Consider the following 17,646-nt stretch of genomic DNA (forward strand, 5'->3'; position numbering starts at 1 on the left):
CTGATAATAGGTGGGTTAGCCTCATCCTGGCAATGAAACCAGCAAAAGAAGTGAAAACAAATGAAGAGAGAAAAGGGAGGGAAGAGATCGATAAGTTAAAGCCAGTATATATTTTCCGTGTCTCTCTCATTGAGCTAATGTTTTCAAAACTACTTGTAAGGTTTTCAGTATGATCATTAGACATTATTTTAATTCTTAGTCCAGTAGATAAAATATGCCAACATTTATATGTAAAGATAATGTAAAGAGATGTTTTTGACACCTCAGCAAAAAGGCATAGCTTTTTTTTTTTTTAATTCATAGGAGCTTTTATTCATAAGAGGTCAATAAGTATTCCACATACCCTCTACTCTCTCTTCTGGTTGTGTAACCTTAAATAGCCACTTGTGTAACATGTATTTAATGATACAAATCTCATAGGGCTTTAACAGCATAGGGCTAAGAGAAGGCTCTGTGGGAGGAAGAGCTTTGTGCAACATAAACGTGCCAGGCAGCCTCCCCAAACCCTATTCCTATCCCTGGAATGTACATGACCTAACGATTGTTACACCTTGTTCTGCTACATTTATATTATATTGACAGACTTTTGGGGCCACTTTTCCTCTCTGTAAATAAGATACAATATGAAAAAGCTAGAAGTTATAAAAGTCACCTGCTTTATTCCTCTCTCTCTTTTTTTTTTTAGTTAATAATAAAATAATAACTAACATTTATTGGCCATTTGTCACATGGCAGGCAGTGTGCCAACAGCTTTCCCTGCCTTGTCTCATTTTTTTTTCTTATTTTTTCTTTTGTTTTGTAACATCTTTATTGGAGTACAATTGCTTTACAATGGTGTGCGAGTTTCTGCTGTATAACAAAGTGAATCAGCTATACATATACATATATCTCCATATCTCCTCCCTCTTGCGTCTCCCTCCCACCCTCCCTATCCCACCCCCCTAGGTGGTCACAAAGCTCCAAGCTGATCTCCCTGTGCCATGCGGCTGCTTCCCACTGCTATCTATTTTACATTTGGTAGTGTATATATGTCCAAGGCATAACTTTTTGAAGCACCTTTAGAGCAAGTTTTTCAGGAGATGAACCCACTTCCCAATTCCACAGTCTAGTAAGTTCAAATAGATACAAGAGCTTAAAAGCCAAAATGTCTGCAGTTTAGCATCTAAAACAGTTATTTATCATAAAAATATTCCTCATCATTTTCTTTTTTTAAAAAGTGCTATTTGTGCTGTCTTCTAGTTATATCAATGAGATACTTTTCAGCTCACTTCAGGATTACTACTCCTGCTCAATAACGTTTTTTTTTAAAGTAACTGGAGATTTTTTGGAAGCATTTGATCAGAATTTTACCTCAATCTGCATAAGACAGGAAGCTCCTTTGCGCATAACGTTTATCAAGAAATCTCATAGCAAAACCACTAAATTCCAATCACTTCCTTTCAAATACAACAAGAGTAACAGACATGAGAAATTGACAGAGCTTATGTTAGTTTCCAGTTTTCCACTTCCTTTACCATTAAACAACAAGTTTAATGAATTATAAAGTGACTCTACCTTTCCACACCTTCTTTCCTTTCCATCGCAAACATGTGAATAACAAAATGGCTTAAAGGCAGTAAGTTAAGAAAGGAGAAGCAGATAGTCTGAATAACTCACACACAGGAGAGGAAACACTTAGGGATTACTAGAAGCACAAATTCTTCTGCTAAGGCTTTCTACATCCTACCCAACCAATTCAATGAAAAACGCCTTCAGTCAAAACGATACAATGGAATGAGAGATTCTACTTAGGAAACAGAAGCTACTACATACGTGAATGACCACTCTCAGAGAGGGCCCAACAGCAGGACATTTTTATAAGTACAGTGATAAATTATAATTTCCATTGACTTTGTGAGTTCAACACTCCCCTCCAGAAGGGAAGCCTTTGATTCCTATGTCCAAAGAGAAGCCTCTTATCAGATTTCTAGTGATTCAATAATTTCTCTATCTATATGTGGGATTAGAGTAAAAACTGTTAATTTCCCATACGACACCCTTGTAAATAGTTATCAACAACACTACCTTTCTCCTTCACATAGCCCTCAGAAGTCCACGTCTATGGTTCCACTGAGTGCCTGGGTCTTCACATTACAAGATCAACGCACACCTGTCTATAATGGAGTTATGAACATACAAAAAAGCTCTGTGCTGTTTCACAAAATAGACTCTCATGCAAGCTCACCCTGAAGACTATTTTCACTTTAGCCTGTTGATTCTAAAGACTTTTTTTTGGCTTCTTGATGTGATTTTTCTTTTATCCTTTCACCATACACAGCAAGACAAAGCCTTGGAAAGACACCCTTTAGATAGAGTTACACAATTTTCGCAAATGGAAACACCGATGCCAAAGAACTGGAATTGTTTAGTTCAGAGGGATGAAGAGAAAACCCTGTGCTGAACAAAAGAACGTAAGCAGCATTCAAAGGTTAGGCTGTTGTGACACACACTGCACATGACTGTGGCCCACTTCACTTGGCGCCCAGAGGAGAAACACTGCCCTCCACTGCCAAAGTAACCTGGGTGGCCACAGTCTGGCTACTTCCTACCAGCCAAACTATTTTATTCTTTTAGATCCTTGTCCTTTTTAATTGGAGTGTGTTGTGAACTTTATTTTTTCCCCAATTCAGAATAACTATGAAAGGAACATGGTGGGCAGGGCTACATCTTCCATAGGGAACACTGTTCAGCCAGAGAAAGGGAATAACTTGTAATTGTCTTAACACTTACCTAACATGACCAGGAAAAGAAAGAAGAGCCGTATGTAAATATATACATATATATACGTATATATGTACATATATATATTTTAATAGATAATAAGAAAAAAATGGATGGGGCTCAGGGATTTTCCTGAACTTAAAAATGGTGCTTTAACTGTAGTTTCCCTTCCTTCTCCTGGAGACTGTCCACAGAATTCAGTGGCATTGTTCTGGAAAGCTAAAATTGAGAATGAAGAGAAAGGGAAGAGAAAAACAGCCACAGAAAACTATGATAAGTTTTCTCCTCTTTCTCTCCACTTGGGTCATGAGTCCATGAATTAGAGTTGGTGAAATCCCCAGATCTGTATCAGGAACTCTGCTGGCGTCTTCTGAGTTATGCCCAATGCTGCCCCCCTCCTGGTACAGTTTAACTGTGCTTCTGCTATGGGAGCTCCAAGAATAGTTGCTACAGCAGATATTTTTGTTAATTTGCTGAGTAAGATATCAGAGAATAGGGAATGGAGGGGGCTGTGTTGATACTGTAGATAAGGTCCATGCAGACAGAGTCATTGGGCCAAATAGAAATTTTCATTACTTATTTTTTGTAAATGACTTACGAGGCAGAGTATGTCCAGCTGTGGGGTTCGGAGAACATTTCACACCCCAGTCTCCAAGGTCCTGTTTCTCAATGTTCATATCTCTCTTATTTTTGACACAAGATCCATTTCTTTCAAATGGAAATTGTATCTCCAGTGATGCAGACACATCCACAGAAGCACAGTAGTAATGAGGTCATTTACATGTATATGATTGGGAGAAAGGTTATTTCCTTATTGGAGTTTACTCACTTTTAAAATTCTTTATTCATCATTTTTATTCATTTTATTTTACTTTATTCATTCAACACCCCTACTGTGGCATATGTTCTTGGATTATAGCATTTATATTCAAATAAATATTCTAATATTCTAAATATTCTGATTCTAATAAAAACTTTCGGTATACCCAGAGAACAGAAAGAGAATAAATCTGTTTTAAGCTGGATCTCTGGGATTGTCTAGAAGCATGTGTGTGTGTGTGTGTATGTGTGTGTGTGTGTGTGTGTATGTGTTGTGTGTATACCCACATAAACTCACCGATACATAAATTCAATAGATGAAAGAGACAAATCATCCACAAAGGACTTTGGACCTTGACTCCTATCAGCAGATACGCCTGGAATGTTGCAGTAAATCAGCAAGTTTCTTACCAAATTTTATATTTACTAATCAGAAATAGAAGCAAAGGATCCTTTAATGTTTTTGTGTTGGTTTTTAAGGGAGAGATCTGGTAAGGCTAGACAGCAAATCGTGGAAAGAGTATAATACACAGAAAACAAAGAAAAGACACAAAGACAAATGTGTTATAAGGTAACAGAATGAATGGCAGACCCCGCCCTTCCTTTTTCACATATCAGTATTTTTTTTAGACTTCTGCAGGTAGAACTAGAATTCTTTTATATTCAAGTAGGTCCAGCTGCCTTTAATGGGGGGGCGTGTTTAAGTAGCGGAGTGTGAGTCAAGCTAAACTAACCCGTTCTGAATCTGGCTGCTGTTCCTCTCTGAATTTTTCCTGACCTTCCCTTTCTTGGCAGTCTGAAGGCTCTAATATCTTGTCTTCTGGCTATGAGAGCAGAACATATGGTTTGCTTGAAGATTCTTGTTAAACATTTGTCCATTAACCTGACAGTAGGAAGTGTTAAAGAGTAGAAGCAGGAGTCAGGTCAGACACTCACCTCAAGTCCAAAGCAAACACACTTGCCCCTAAAAAACATACTTGATCTTCAACTTCAGGAAAATCAAATACAAAGGTAACTACTGATATTTTCTCCCTGTGATTTTAGGACATTCTTTGATGAAGCTATTTCATCATTAGTTCTGTTATCAGATATGATTTCTTTTCCTTGGAGAAAACAGATTTAGACAAACAAACAGAAGCTTAAAGCAAGGAATTAGGGTCTGGGTAAGATCTAGGAATAATATTTTGGTTCTAAGTCCTAAACACTTCAGCTGCCTTTATGCTAGTTACAGATTATTCAGGAGAATCTGCCCTGCCCCCTCCCAATCCCCACAGCAACCCATAAGAAATTTCCTACCTAAAATTTGTGAAATATAATTGTGTTATGTTGCTGGATAATTTCTACACAATAACTAATATAGTAGTAGAGAATCTCCGTAAACCATGAGAAATCATGGCAACTACAGCTCACAGGGGGATCCAAGATTCCCTACCAATCTGTATCCACCCGTCAACAACTCAGATTTTAATTTGGGCTCCTTCATTTCAACTTTATCAAATTCCCATTACCATCTGCCCTCTCTGGTCCATTGAGTTTTTTTTTTTTTTTTTTTTTTTTTTTGTCCATTGAGTTTTGAAAGAAAGCGTGCATATGGTAGTAGGGGTGATTAATCAGCAGAAGTGAGGTTCTTACAACCGCATGAGTAAACCTCCTTTTCCTTTTCACAAACTGATAGATAATTATTTTTTTTAAAAAGACGGCGGTCAACTCATCATTACTACCAAAGTGTCTTATTCATACTGCAGATTATGCAGACCAGTCTGCAAACAACATCCTCTTCCCTATGGGACTTGGGTCTCACCTGTCTCCTACTTCATTCATACCCCAACTGGTTGGCTTATTAACCACTTACCAGGGCAGGTACTGTTTCAATTCATTTTTTCATCCATCCATCCAACCATTCAAAAGACATTTGTTGAGTGCACTTGCCAATCAGTGAGCTAGGGGATTTATATTATTATTTTTAATCCTAACACCCCCATGAGGTAACATTCTTACGCCTATCTTACAAATGACAAACTGGGACTTGGATAAATTCATTAACTTGCTAGACTAAGTCTGTACGATGTCAAAGCTTGTGCCCATTCTTCTACTTTATAGAGGGCAGAAGAAGGCAACAGATGATTAATCACAATTTTTTACATTTTGGGCTAACATGATCTTCCACGGGCTTAAAAGAGAGAAAGTCGCCACCTCTTCCAGGTCGGTCCAGCTCAGTGGAGTAAATGAGTACATCTGTTCACTTGTCAGATGTGCTCTTTTGAAAAAAAAACTGAAGTTATACAAATATTTGCTATTCCATTAACTTATATAATCTAGCGACTAATGAACACAAAATGAATTTTTGCATTTGGGGCTATTTGTCTTGCCATTAGCTAAAAACATTATGACAAATTTCACCCGTAACATAAACAATCCTGAGCTATTTTAAAGTTCAGAAAATGCAAAGCGAGTGCTGAATCTCAGTGGAAGCCTAATTTTTACAACTGTCTTCCTCTTTGCATCAGGCCTCTTTTCTGTGTGGTTTCCATTTCAAAATCATGCAATGAACATACCGTTCTGACCTCTAGCCATCTGTTGGCAGCTGAGAGGAATAAGTAGGCAATGTTGTTCGTGTCTGTCAGTTCCAGCATTCGCTGCTTAAATCTGGTTTCATGCCTGCAGAAAACAAAAATATTATGATGTTAGCTACACAACAGGAGAAATAATAAAAAACAGTCACACTTCCTACTACACTATTTACTCAACACGGTGACAAACTGATGGGATGGAATGACTAGTAAATGGACTCCTACTTGCAAATAAAGGCCAGCTGCTACTGCTCTCCTGCACCCTCACTGAGAGATGGTGTGGTGCAGCGTTTCCTTCCTTTCTCAACCCCTGCTATGGAAAGGAATCTTTCCAATGACAAAGTCCTATTAAAGATTGTTTCATAAATTTCCACATAATGATGGCAGCCATGAAAACAAGGCATGGTCTATGTCGCAAGTGCCCTACAAAAACCAGAAGAAGTTGTACAGATATGCAACATACCCCACCTACTTTTTATTGCATGTGTTTTACTTTTCCACACGGCATGGTTGGAGTTGGGTGGAAGGTACTAGAAGAGACTCAGGGAAGACAGGAAAATATGCAATTGTAACAGGCAAATATATACTTTAAATTTTTTCTTTTTGCTCAGTGTTTCTGCGACTCAACGAAGGAAAATGAAGTGGCAAGAAGTGGAGGATGGGGGTCCTTGCAAATGACAAATGTCCTTGTGAAGCAAGATATCATATAATCTCAAAGTTTCAAACTATTTGTAAGAATGGTCATTACATGAAAGAAACTCTTGGCGTGTGGGGCTTACAAGGGTCTATGACACATACAGTTTAGATACTGATTCTTGGCCAAATTAAGTTCATTCTAGGGAATTAACATAATCAGACCAAATTCTGTGTAACCTGTGTTATAAAGGAAACTTCTAATAAAAACCTCATCCATTCGAACGCGTGAGCTACTTCTCCAAGAAACTCATGTTACATGGTGATAAATCTTTTCTACGTCGCAAAAATAGCCTCTTTTTATTTTTCAATCATTTTCCCTCAGTAACAGAAACAATGGAAAGCTGGATCAGATAACCAAAATAACTAGTTTGAAGGCTGGAGGAAATGCCAAAGGTTTGTTCAATTTTCTGTGTTCATGGCTTATCTTACACAGACCTCCTTCTACGTATTATGTTTGCAAGAAGCAGCCAAATTTCATCTGACAGCCTGGTGGTAATTCCTATTTGATAAGAGACTGCTCCAAGTCCCCCCAGATCTTCAAATCAATTTTCACAAGTTTATAATAAGCAATCACTGTGTCAAAAATGAAGAAGTCCAGGGTGGGGTGTTCACTTGGCCCGTGAAGCCATCCATACAGGCCAATATAAAGCAGATACTTGATGCTTATCCAATCAATCTGATCATTCCAATATGCCAAACCAGAAAAATCAGATAATTGAGTCAGACAGCAACATCTGAGCTACACTAATCAAAGGATACAGCCATCAGAGCCAAATCATGACCTCACTTTGAGTTATGTAGCCTTGACCCAAATGCCATGCACAGGAGGACCTGTGCTGAATAGCAACGCACTGGGGCGGGACTGAGTAGACGGAGAAAGAGGACTACCCTGGTGATGACCCTTTTAGAGATGGACAGAGTGAATAATTAAGGTAGGATGACTCATAGGGTTACAGGATTTACGGAGATAGTGGATTTCAACTGTAAACAGATATAGCCGATTCTGTATTTGCATTGTTAGGTGTCACCCACTCATTCAGAAACATTCATCAAGGGCGAGCACTAGGTGAGACATTAGAATATATATGTCCGAATAAGACACGACCTCTGCCCTAGAGGAGCCCATTGTTTAGTGAAGGAAGGAAGCGCGGTAGGAACAAGTAAGGAAGGCACAACACAGAAGCCAATCCTAACGGCCCTATGCGCAAAATGCTACGTGAACATAAAGGAAGGTGATGATCTGGACTGATCAGAATGGTAGGGAACGGGGTGGAGGGTGGGGAAAGATGGATTAAGTAAGTTTCACAAAGGACTAGGAAGATGGTCTGAGTGAGGTTTTAAGAAATGGGCTGAATTTTTCAGGTGAACAAGGGGGGACAAAGCACTGGAGGTATCAGAAACAACATGAGCAAAGGAACAGAAGTGAGAAAACTCAACATGTTCAGGGGCTGGAGGAGACAGGGCCTTCTCCCTAGAGGGCTGTGGTGATGGAGAGATTGGGGGTGGGGGTGGGGGGCGTTTGGACCAAAGCCTGTGGACTCCACTTGAGATGAACATCAAACACTTCACTGTGACAAAGTGCTTTGTCTGGGGCTCTCCTTACTCTTCCTTTAGTTTGGGGATATTGTTGCAGATATACTCTTGAAGAGTTTGTAAATGGAGTTGGCAACAATCTGAAGCAGCAGTGAAAGGGGAGGGGTGGAAATGCAGCGAACATTCTTTCTGTGTGTTTCTATTTGGCAAGAACCCTTCTGTTTTCCTAATGGAAACTTTGACACACTCAGTCTGTATCTTTTCATCCACATCCAGCTCATCTTTTGAACATTCTTAGACCTTTATTCTGTCAGGCCACAAAAAAAAAAAGCAGGAAAGGTCACTGAAATCTCAGTCTAATTTAACTGTGATCCTTTGGTGGTAAACTACTTGAGGGAGTTCACGACTGCCTGTGAGTACACCACGAACCCTGAACGCAGGGGAGGAAAGCAGCCTAATCAGTAAATATGAACTTTCCAAAGCGTTGAGGACTCTGGGGACTCTTACTAGCCTGAAAGAAAGGAAGAAATAGATGGAAAAGAATGTGTTTGATTCTTAACCACAAGTTACCAAATGTAAAGATTCTAGAATTTTTTTCATGGTAGCAAAACTATCCCCACATTGTAAAACTTCCTTTCATTTAAAAGTGCTGATATTGGTGGTACGTTATATTTACTTTAAAAATGAACCGTGGAAGATCTAAATCTGGATGAGTCTGATGCATGTACTGCTACATAAAAGTTGGGTTGTCTTTCGTGTCTTCCGATCATCATTCACGTCTTAGATGTCATGTAATAGTTTGTCTTTCTTACAGCTCTCTAGAATCTTCCTGATGTAAAATTAGAAATAGTCAAGCCAAATTCTGCTCATGTGTCTGGTGAAGAAGGTAAGTGAAAAAACTAAACGTTGACTTTTTTTTTTTCTTTTTTTGCGGTACGCAGGCCTCTCACTGTTGTGGCCTCTCCCGTTGTGGAGCACAGGCTCCGGACGCGCAGGCTCAGCGGCCATGGCTCACGGGCCCAGCCGCTCCGCGGCATGTGGGATCTTCCTGGACCGGGGCACGAACCCGCGTCCCCTGCATCGGCAGGCGGACTCTCAACCACTGCGCCACCAGGGAAGCCCTAAACGTTGACTTTTGATCAAGTTTCTCTTTCATGCTAAATCATCATTTCCTTCAAAATGCTTTATGTGATTCCAGTCCTCAGCACTCTTGGAAAATGACCTGACCTTGTTCTTCACCAAGAAAACAGAGGCTGTTTTCAGTTGAACCCATCAACTCTTCCACCTACCAGCTTGCCTGAATCCAGTCACTGATTATCCCCCACCTGCCATGTTATCCCATCCATTTTCTCTGTGGTATTTATCTCGGTTAGAAACAAAAGGCCATGTCTTTGGAGTCTTTCTATATCCGCAGCAAGAGTAGCAGCTAGCATGTGTTCAAAACTCAAATAAATTAACTTGAAAGGACTTGTTTGGTGAAAAATGTAATTTTTAATATGGTGTACTTATGAGTACCACTGGGCATTGCTGGCTACTATTAGAACATAAATCTTATCTTAATACCTACATTCAAAGTCAATAAATGGTGTTACCATCTCCAATAAGAGGCACTGCACACTCTGATGGGAAAACACACCACTGTGGAAAGTATAAATGCTTCACGATGAAACCTAGGGTAGATTTATGTAGAAATTCTGTGATGCATGTTGTAGATGATGGCTGTATCTTTATATTCTACTTTTTGATTCAGTTATATGTATATATATATACATACGTGTAATACAAATATTTCTTAGGTTAGAAAAATCTCTAATTGAAATCAATACAGATCACCACTAACTGCTGAACAATCATCTACAGGAAGACACTGGAACTCACTGAAAGAGATACCTCATATCCAAAGACAAAGGAGAAGCTGCAATGAGACAGCAGGAGGGGCGCAATCACAATAAAATCACGTGCCGTAACCGCTGGGTGGGTGACTCACAAACTGGAGAGCACTTATACCACAGAAGTCCACCCACTGGAGTGAAGGTTCTGAGCCCCACATCAGGCCTCCCAACTTGGGGGTCCAGCGGGAGGAAGAATTCCCAGAGAATCAGACTTTGAAGGCTAGCAGGATTTGATTGCAGGACTTTGACAGGACAGGGGGAAACAGCGACTCCAATCTTGGAGGGCACACACAAAGTAGGGTGTGCATCAGGACCCAGGGGAAGGAGCAGTGACCCCATAGAAGACTGAACCAGACCTACCAGTTAGTGTTGGAGGGTCTCCTGCAGAGGCAGGGGGTGGCTGTGGCTCACCATGCGGACAAGGATAATGGCAGCAGAAGATCTGGGAAGTACTCCTTGGCATGAGCCCTCCCGGAGTCCGCCATTAGCCCCACCAAAGAGCCTGTAGCCTCCATTGCTGGGTTGCCTCAGGCCAAACAATGAACAGGGGCGGAACTCAGCCCCACCCATCAGCAGACAAACAGATTAAAGTTTTACTGAGCTCTGCCCACCAGAGCAACGCCCAGCTCTACGCACCACCAGTCTCTTCCATCAGGAAGCTTGCACAAGCCTCTCAGATAGTCTCATCCACCAGAGGGCAGACAGTAGAAGCAAGAAGAACTACAATCCTGCAGCCTGTGGAATGAAAACCACATTCACAGAAAGATAGACAAAATGAAAAGGCAGAGGACTATGTACCAGATGAAGGAACAAGATAAAAACCCAGAGAAACAACTAAATGAAGTGGAGATAGGCAACCTTCCAGAAAAAGAATTCAGAATAATGATAGTGAAGGTGATCCAGGACCTCGGAAAAGAATGGAGGCAAAGATCGAGAAGACGCAAGAAATGTTTAACAAACACCTAGAAGAATTAAAGAACAAACACCTAGAAGAATTAAAGAAGAAACAAACAGAGATGAACAATACAATAACTGAAATGAAAAATACACTAGAAGGAATCAATAGCAGAATAACTGAGGCAGAAGAACGGATAAGTGACAGACTGGTGGAATTCACTGCTGTGGAGCAAACAATGAAAAGAAATAAAGACAGCCTAAGAGACCTCTGGGACAACATTAAATGCACCAACATTTGCATTATACAGGTCCCAGAAGGAGAAGAGAGAGAGAAAGGACCCAGGAAAATATTTGAAGAGATTATAGTCGAAAACTCCCCTAACATGGGAAAGGAAATAGCCACTCAAGCTCAGGAAGCACAGAGAGTCCCAGGCAGGATAAACCCAAGGAGAAACACGCTGAGACACACAGTAATCAAAGTGACAAAAATTAAAGACAAAGAAAAATTATTAAAAGCAACAAAGGAAAAATGACAAATAACATACAAGGGAACTCCCATAAGGTTAACAGCTGATTTTTCTGCAGGAACTCTACAAACCAGAAGGGAGTGGCACAATATATTTAAAGTGATGAAAGGGAAGTACCTACAACCAAGACTACTCTTTCTGGCAAGGATCTCATTCAGATTCAACAGAGAAATCGAAAGCTTTACAGACAAGCAAAAGCTAACAGAATTCAGCACCACCAAACCAGCTCTACCACAAATACTAAAGGAACTTCTCTAAGTGGGAAACACAAGAGAAGAAAAGGACCTACAAAAACAAACACAAAACGATTAAGGAAATGGTACTAGGAGCATACATATCGATAATTACCTTAAATGTGAATGGATTAAATGTTCCAACCAAAAGACACAGGCTCACTGAATGGATACAAAAACAAGACCAATCTATATGTTGTCTACAAGAGACCCACTTCAAACTTAGGGACACATACAGACTGAAAGTGAGGGAATGGAAAAAGATATTCCATGCAAATGGAAATCAAAAGAAAGCTGGAATAGCAATAATCATATCAGATAAAATTAACTTTAAAATAAAGAATGTTACAAGAGACAAGAAAGGACACTACATAATGATCAAGAGATCAATCCAAGAAGAAGATATAACAATTGTAAATATATATGCACCTAACAGAGGAGCACCTCAATACATAAGGCAAATGCTAACTGCTATAAAAGAGGAAATCGAGAGTAACACAATAATAGTGGGGGACTTTAACACCTCATTTACACCAATGGACAGATCATCCAAACAGAAAACTAATCAGGAAATACAAGCTTTAAATGACACAACAGACCAGATAGATTTAACTGATATTTACAGGACATTCCATCTGAAAACAGCAGATTACACTACACTTCGTTCTCAAGTGCACATGGAACATTCTCCAGGGTAGATCACAAATTAAGCCTTGGTAAATTTAAGAAAATTGAAAACATATCAAGCATCTTTTCCAACCACAACGCTGTGAGATTAGAAAAAAATTACAGGGAAAAAAAACGTAAAAAACACAAGGAGGTTAAACAATGTGCTACTAAATGACCAAGAGATCACTGAAGAAATCAAAGAGAAAATCAAAAAATACCTAGAAACAAATGACAATGAAAACATGATGATCCAAAACCTATGGGATGCAACAAAAGCAGTTCTAAGCGGGAAGTTTAGAACGGACAGATTCCAGCACAGAGGATCGGGCCGACCGGCACTCACCGGCCGAGAGGCTTGTCTGCTCGCCCGCCGGGGCGGGCGGGACTGGGAGCTGAGGCTCCGGCTTTTGTCGGAGCGCCGGGAGAGGACTGAGGTTGGCGGCGTGAACACAGCCTGCAGGGCGTTGGTGCGCCGCGGCTGGCCGGGAGAGAGTCCGGGGAGGGGTCTGGACCTGCCGAAGAGGCAGGAGACTTTTACGTCCCTCTTTGTTTCCTGGTGCACGAGGAGAGGGGATTGAGAACGCTGCTTGAGAGAGCTCCAGGGACGGGCACGAGCCGCGGCTAAGAGTGCGGAGCCCAGAGACGGACATGGGACGCTAAGGCCGCTGCTGCCGCCGCCAGGAGGCCTGTGTGCGAACACAGGTCACTAGCCAGACGCCCTTTCGGGGAGCCTGTGCAGCCCGCCACTGCCAGGGTCCCGGGATCCAGGGACGGCTCCCCCGGGAGAACGCACGGCGCGCCTCAGGCTGCAACGTCACGCCGGCCACTGCCGCCGCAGGCCCGCCCCACACTCCGTGACCCTCCCTACCCCCCGGCCTGGGTGAGCCAGAGCCTCCGAATCAGCGGCTCCTTTAACCCCGTCCTGTCTGAGCAAAGAACAGACGCCCTCCGGCGACCTACACGCACAGGCGGGGCCAAATCCAAAGCTGAGCCCCTGGGAACTGTGAGAACAAAGAAGTGAAAGGGAAATCTCTCCCAGCAGCCTCAGGAGCAGCGGATTACAGCTCCACAATCAACTTGATATACCCTGCATCTGTGGAATACCTGAGTAGACAACGAATCATCCCAAATTAAGGAGCCCTGTGGATGAAAGGCTCTTGGTGCTGCAGCCAGGAGTCAGTGCTGTGCCTCTGAGGTGGGAGAGCCAACTTCAGGACACTGGTCCACAAGAGGCCTCCCAGCTGCACATAATATCAAACAGCAAAAATCTCCGAGAGATCTCCATCTCAACGCCAGCACCCAGCTTCACTCAACGACCAGCAAGCCACAGTGCTGGACATCCTATGCCAAACAACTAGCAAGATAGCAACACAACCCCGCCCATTAGCAGAGAGGCTGCCTAAAATCATAATAAGTCCACAGACACCCCAAAACACACCACCAGACATGGACCTGCCCACCAGAAAGACAAGATGCAGCCTCATCCACCAGAACACAGGCACTAGTCCCCTCCACTAGGAAGCCTACACAACCCACTGAACCAACCTTAGCCACTGGGGACAGACACAAAAAACAACAGGAACTACGAACCTTCAGCCTGCAAAAAAGGAGACCCCAAACACAGTAAGATAAGCAAAATGAAAAGACAGAAAAACACACAGCAGATGAAGGAGCAAGATAAAAACCCACCAGACCTAACAAATGAAGAGGAAATAGGCAGTCTACCTGAAAAAGAATTCAGAATAATGATAGTAAGGTTGATCCGAAATCTTGGAGATAGAATGGACAATAGAATGGACAAATTGCAAGAATCAGTTAACAAGGACCCAGAAGAACTAAAGATGAAACAAGCAACGATGAACAACACAATAAATTAAATTAAAAGTACTCTAGATGGGATCAATAGCAGAATAACTGAGGCAGAAGAATGGATAAGTGACCTGGAAGATAAAATAGTGGAAATAACTACTGCAGAGCAGAATAAAGAAAAAAGAATGAGAAGAACTGAGGACAGTCTCAGAGACCTCTGGGACAACATTAAACGCACCAACATTCGAATTATAGGGGTTCCAGAAGAAGAAGAGAAAAAGAAAGGGACTGAGAAAATATTTGAAGAGATTATAGTTGAAAACTTCCCTAATATGGGAAAGGAAATAGTTAATCAAGTCCAGGAAGCACAGAGAGTCCCATACAGGATAAATCCAAGGAGAAATACGCCAAGACACATATTAATCAAACTGTCAAAAACTAAATACAAAGAAAACATATTAAAAGCAGCAAGGGAAAAACAACAAATAACACACAAGGGAATCCCCATAAGGTTAACAGCTGATCTTTCAGCAGAAACTCTGCAAGCCAGAGGGGAGTGGCAGGACATATTGAAAGTGTTGAAGGAGAAAAACCTGCAACCAAGATTACTCTACCCAGCAAGGATCTCATTCAGATTTGATGGAGAAATTAAAACCTTTACAGACAAGCAAAAGCTGAGAGAGTTCAGCACCACCAAACCAGCTCTACAACAACTGCTAAAGGAACTTCTCTAGGCAAGAAACACAAAAGAAGGAAAGGACCTACAATAATGAACCCAAAACAATTAAGAAAATGGGAATAGGAACACACATATCGATAATTACCTTAAATGTAAATGGACTAAATGCTCCCACCAAAAGACACAGATTGGCTGAATGGATACAAAAACAAGACCCATATATTTGCTGTCTACCAGAGACCCACTTCAGACCTAGAGACACATACAGACTGAAAGTAAGGGGATGGAAAAAGGTATTTCATGCAAATGGAAACCAAAAGAAAGCTGGAGTAGCAATTCTCATATCAGACAAAATAGACTTTAAAACAAAGACTATTAGAAGAGACAAAGAAGGACACTACATAATGATCAAGGGATCGATCCAAGAGGAAGATATAACAATTGTAAATATTTATGCACCCAACATAGGTGCACCTCAATACATAAGGCAAATACTGACAACCATAAAAGGGGAAATCGACAGTAACACATTCATAGTAGGGGATTTTAACACCCCACTTTCAGCAATGGACAGATCATCCAAAATGAAAATAAATAAGGAAACACAAGCTTTAAATGATACATTAAACGAGATGGAGTTAATTGATATTTATAGGACATTCCATCCCAAAACAACAGAATACACATTTTTCTCAAGTGCTCATGGAACATTCTCCAGGATAGATCATATCTTGGGTCACAAATCAAGCCTTGGTAAATTTAAGAAAATTGAAATTGTATCAAGTATCTTTTCTGACCACAACGCCATGAGACTAGATATCAATTACAGGAAAAGATCTGTAAAAAATACAAACACATGGAGGCTAAACAATACACTACCTAATAATGAAGTGATCACTGAAGAAATCAAAGAGGAAATAAAAAAATACCTAGAAACAAATGACAATGGAGACACAACGACCCAAAACCTGTGGGATGCAGCAAAAGCAGTTCTAAGAGGGAAGTTTATAGCAATACAAGCCCACCTTAAGAAGCAGGAAACATCTCGAATAAACAACCTAACCTTGCACCTCAAGCAATTAGAGAAAGAAGAACCAAAAAACCCCAAAGCTAGCAGAAGGAAAGAAATCATAAAAATCAGATCAGAAATAAATGAAAAAGAAATGAAGGAAAAAATAGCAAAGATCAATAAAACTAAAAGCTGGTTCTTTGAGAAGATAAACAAAATTGATAAACCACTAGCCAGACTCATCAAGAAAAAAAGGGAGAAGACTCAAATCAATAGAATTAGAAATGAAAAAGGAGAGGTAACAACTGACACTGCAGAAATAAAAGAGATCATGAGAGATTACTACAAGCAACTCTATGCCAATAAAATGGACAACCTGGAAGAAATGGACAAATTCTTAGAAATGCACAACCTGCCAAGACTGAATCAGGAAGAAATAGAAAATATGAACAGACCAATCACAAGCACTGAAATTGAAACTGTGATTAAAAATCTTCCAACAAAGAAAAGCCCAGGACCAGATGGCTTCACAGGCGAATTCTACCAAACATTTAGAGAAGAGCTAACACCTATCCTTCTCAAACTCTTCCAAAATATAGCAGAGGGAGGAACACTCCCAAACTCCTTCTACGAGGCCACCATCACCTTGATACCAAAACCAGACAAGGATGTCACAAAGAAAGAAAACTACAGGCCAATATCACTGATGAACATAGATGCAAAAATCCTCAACAAAATACTAGCAAACAGAATCCAACAGCACATTAAAAGGATCATACACCATGATCAAGTGGGGTTTATTCCAGGAATGCAAGGATTCTTCAATATACGCAAATCGATCAATGTGATAAACCATATTAACAAACTGAAGGAGAAAAACCATATAATCATCTCAATAGATGCAGAGAAAGCTTTTGACAAAATTCAACACCCATTTATGATAAAAACCCTGCAGAAAGTAGGCATAGAGGGAACTTTCCTCAACATAATAAAGGCCATATATGACAAGCCCACAGCAAACATCATCCTCAATGGTGAAAAACTGAAAGCATTTCCACTAAGATCAGGAACAAGACAAGGTTGCCCACTCTCACCACTCTTATTCAACATAGTTTTGGAAGTTTTAGCCACAGCAATCAGAGAAGAAAAGGAAATAAAAGGAATCCAAATCGGAAAAGAAGAAGTAAAGCTGTCACTCTTTGCAGATGACATGATCCTATACATAGAGAACCCTAAAGATGCTACCAGAAAACTACTAGAGCTAATCAATGAATTTGGTAAAGTGGCAGGATACAAAATTAATGCACAGAAATCTCTGGCATTCCTATATACTAATGATGAAAAATCTGAAAGTGAAATCAAGAAAACACTCCCAAAAAGAATAAAATATCTAGGAATAAACCTACCTAAGGAGACAAAAGCTCTGTATGCAGAAAATTATAAGACACTGATGAAAGAAATTAAAGATGATACAAATAGATGGAGAGATATACCATGTTCTTGGATTGGAAGAATCAACATTGTGAAAATGACTCTACTACCCAAAGCAATCT

At 40.5% G+C, this 17,646-nt stretch overlaps 1 protein-coding gene across 3 annotated transcripts in view; it reads right to left on the bottom strand.

Annotated features, from left to right (window-relative positions):
- Window positions 1–17,646, bottom strand: part of ABCC9 (ATP binding cassette subfamily C member 9) — a 154,058-nt gene that overhangs the window by 22,987 nt on the left and 113,425 nt on the right. For all 3 annotated transcript variants that reach the window (XM_060024418.1, XM_060024419.1, XM_060024417.1), the window contains one exon: window positions 6,135–6,237. In XM_060024418.1, the coding sequence (XP_059880401.1) occupies window positions 6,135–6,237 (103 nt within the window). The remainder of the gene's footprint in view (window positions 1–6,134; window positions 6,238–17,646) is intronic.

This window comes from Delphinus delphis, chromosome 11, assembly GCF_949987515.2.
Source record: "Delphinus delphis chromosome 11, mDelDel1.2, whole genome shotgun sequence".
In the NCBI taxonomy this organism is placed as follows: domain Eukaryota; kingdom Metazoa; phylum Chordata; class Mammalia; order Artiodactyla; family Delphinidae; genus Delphinus; species Delphinus delphis.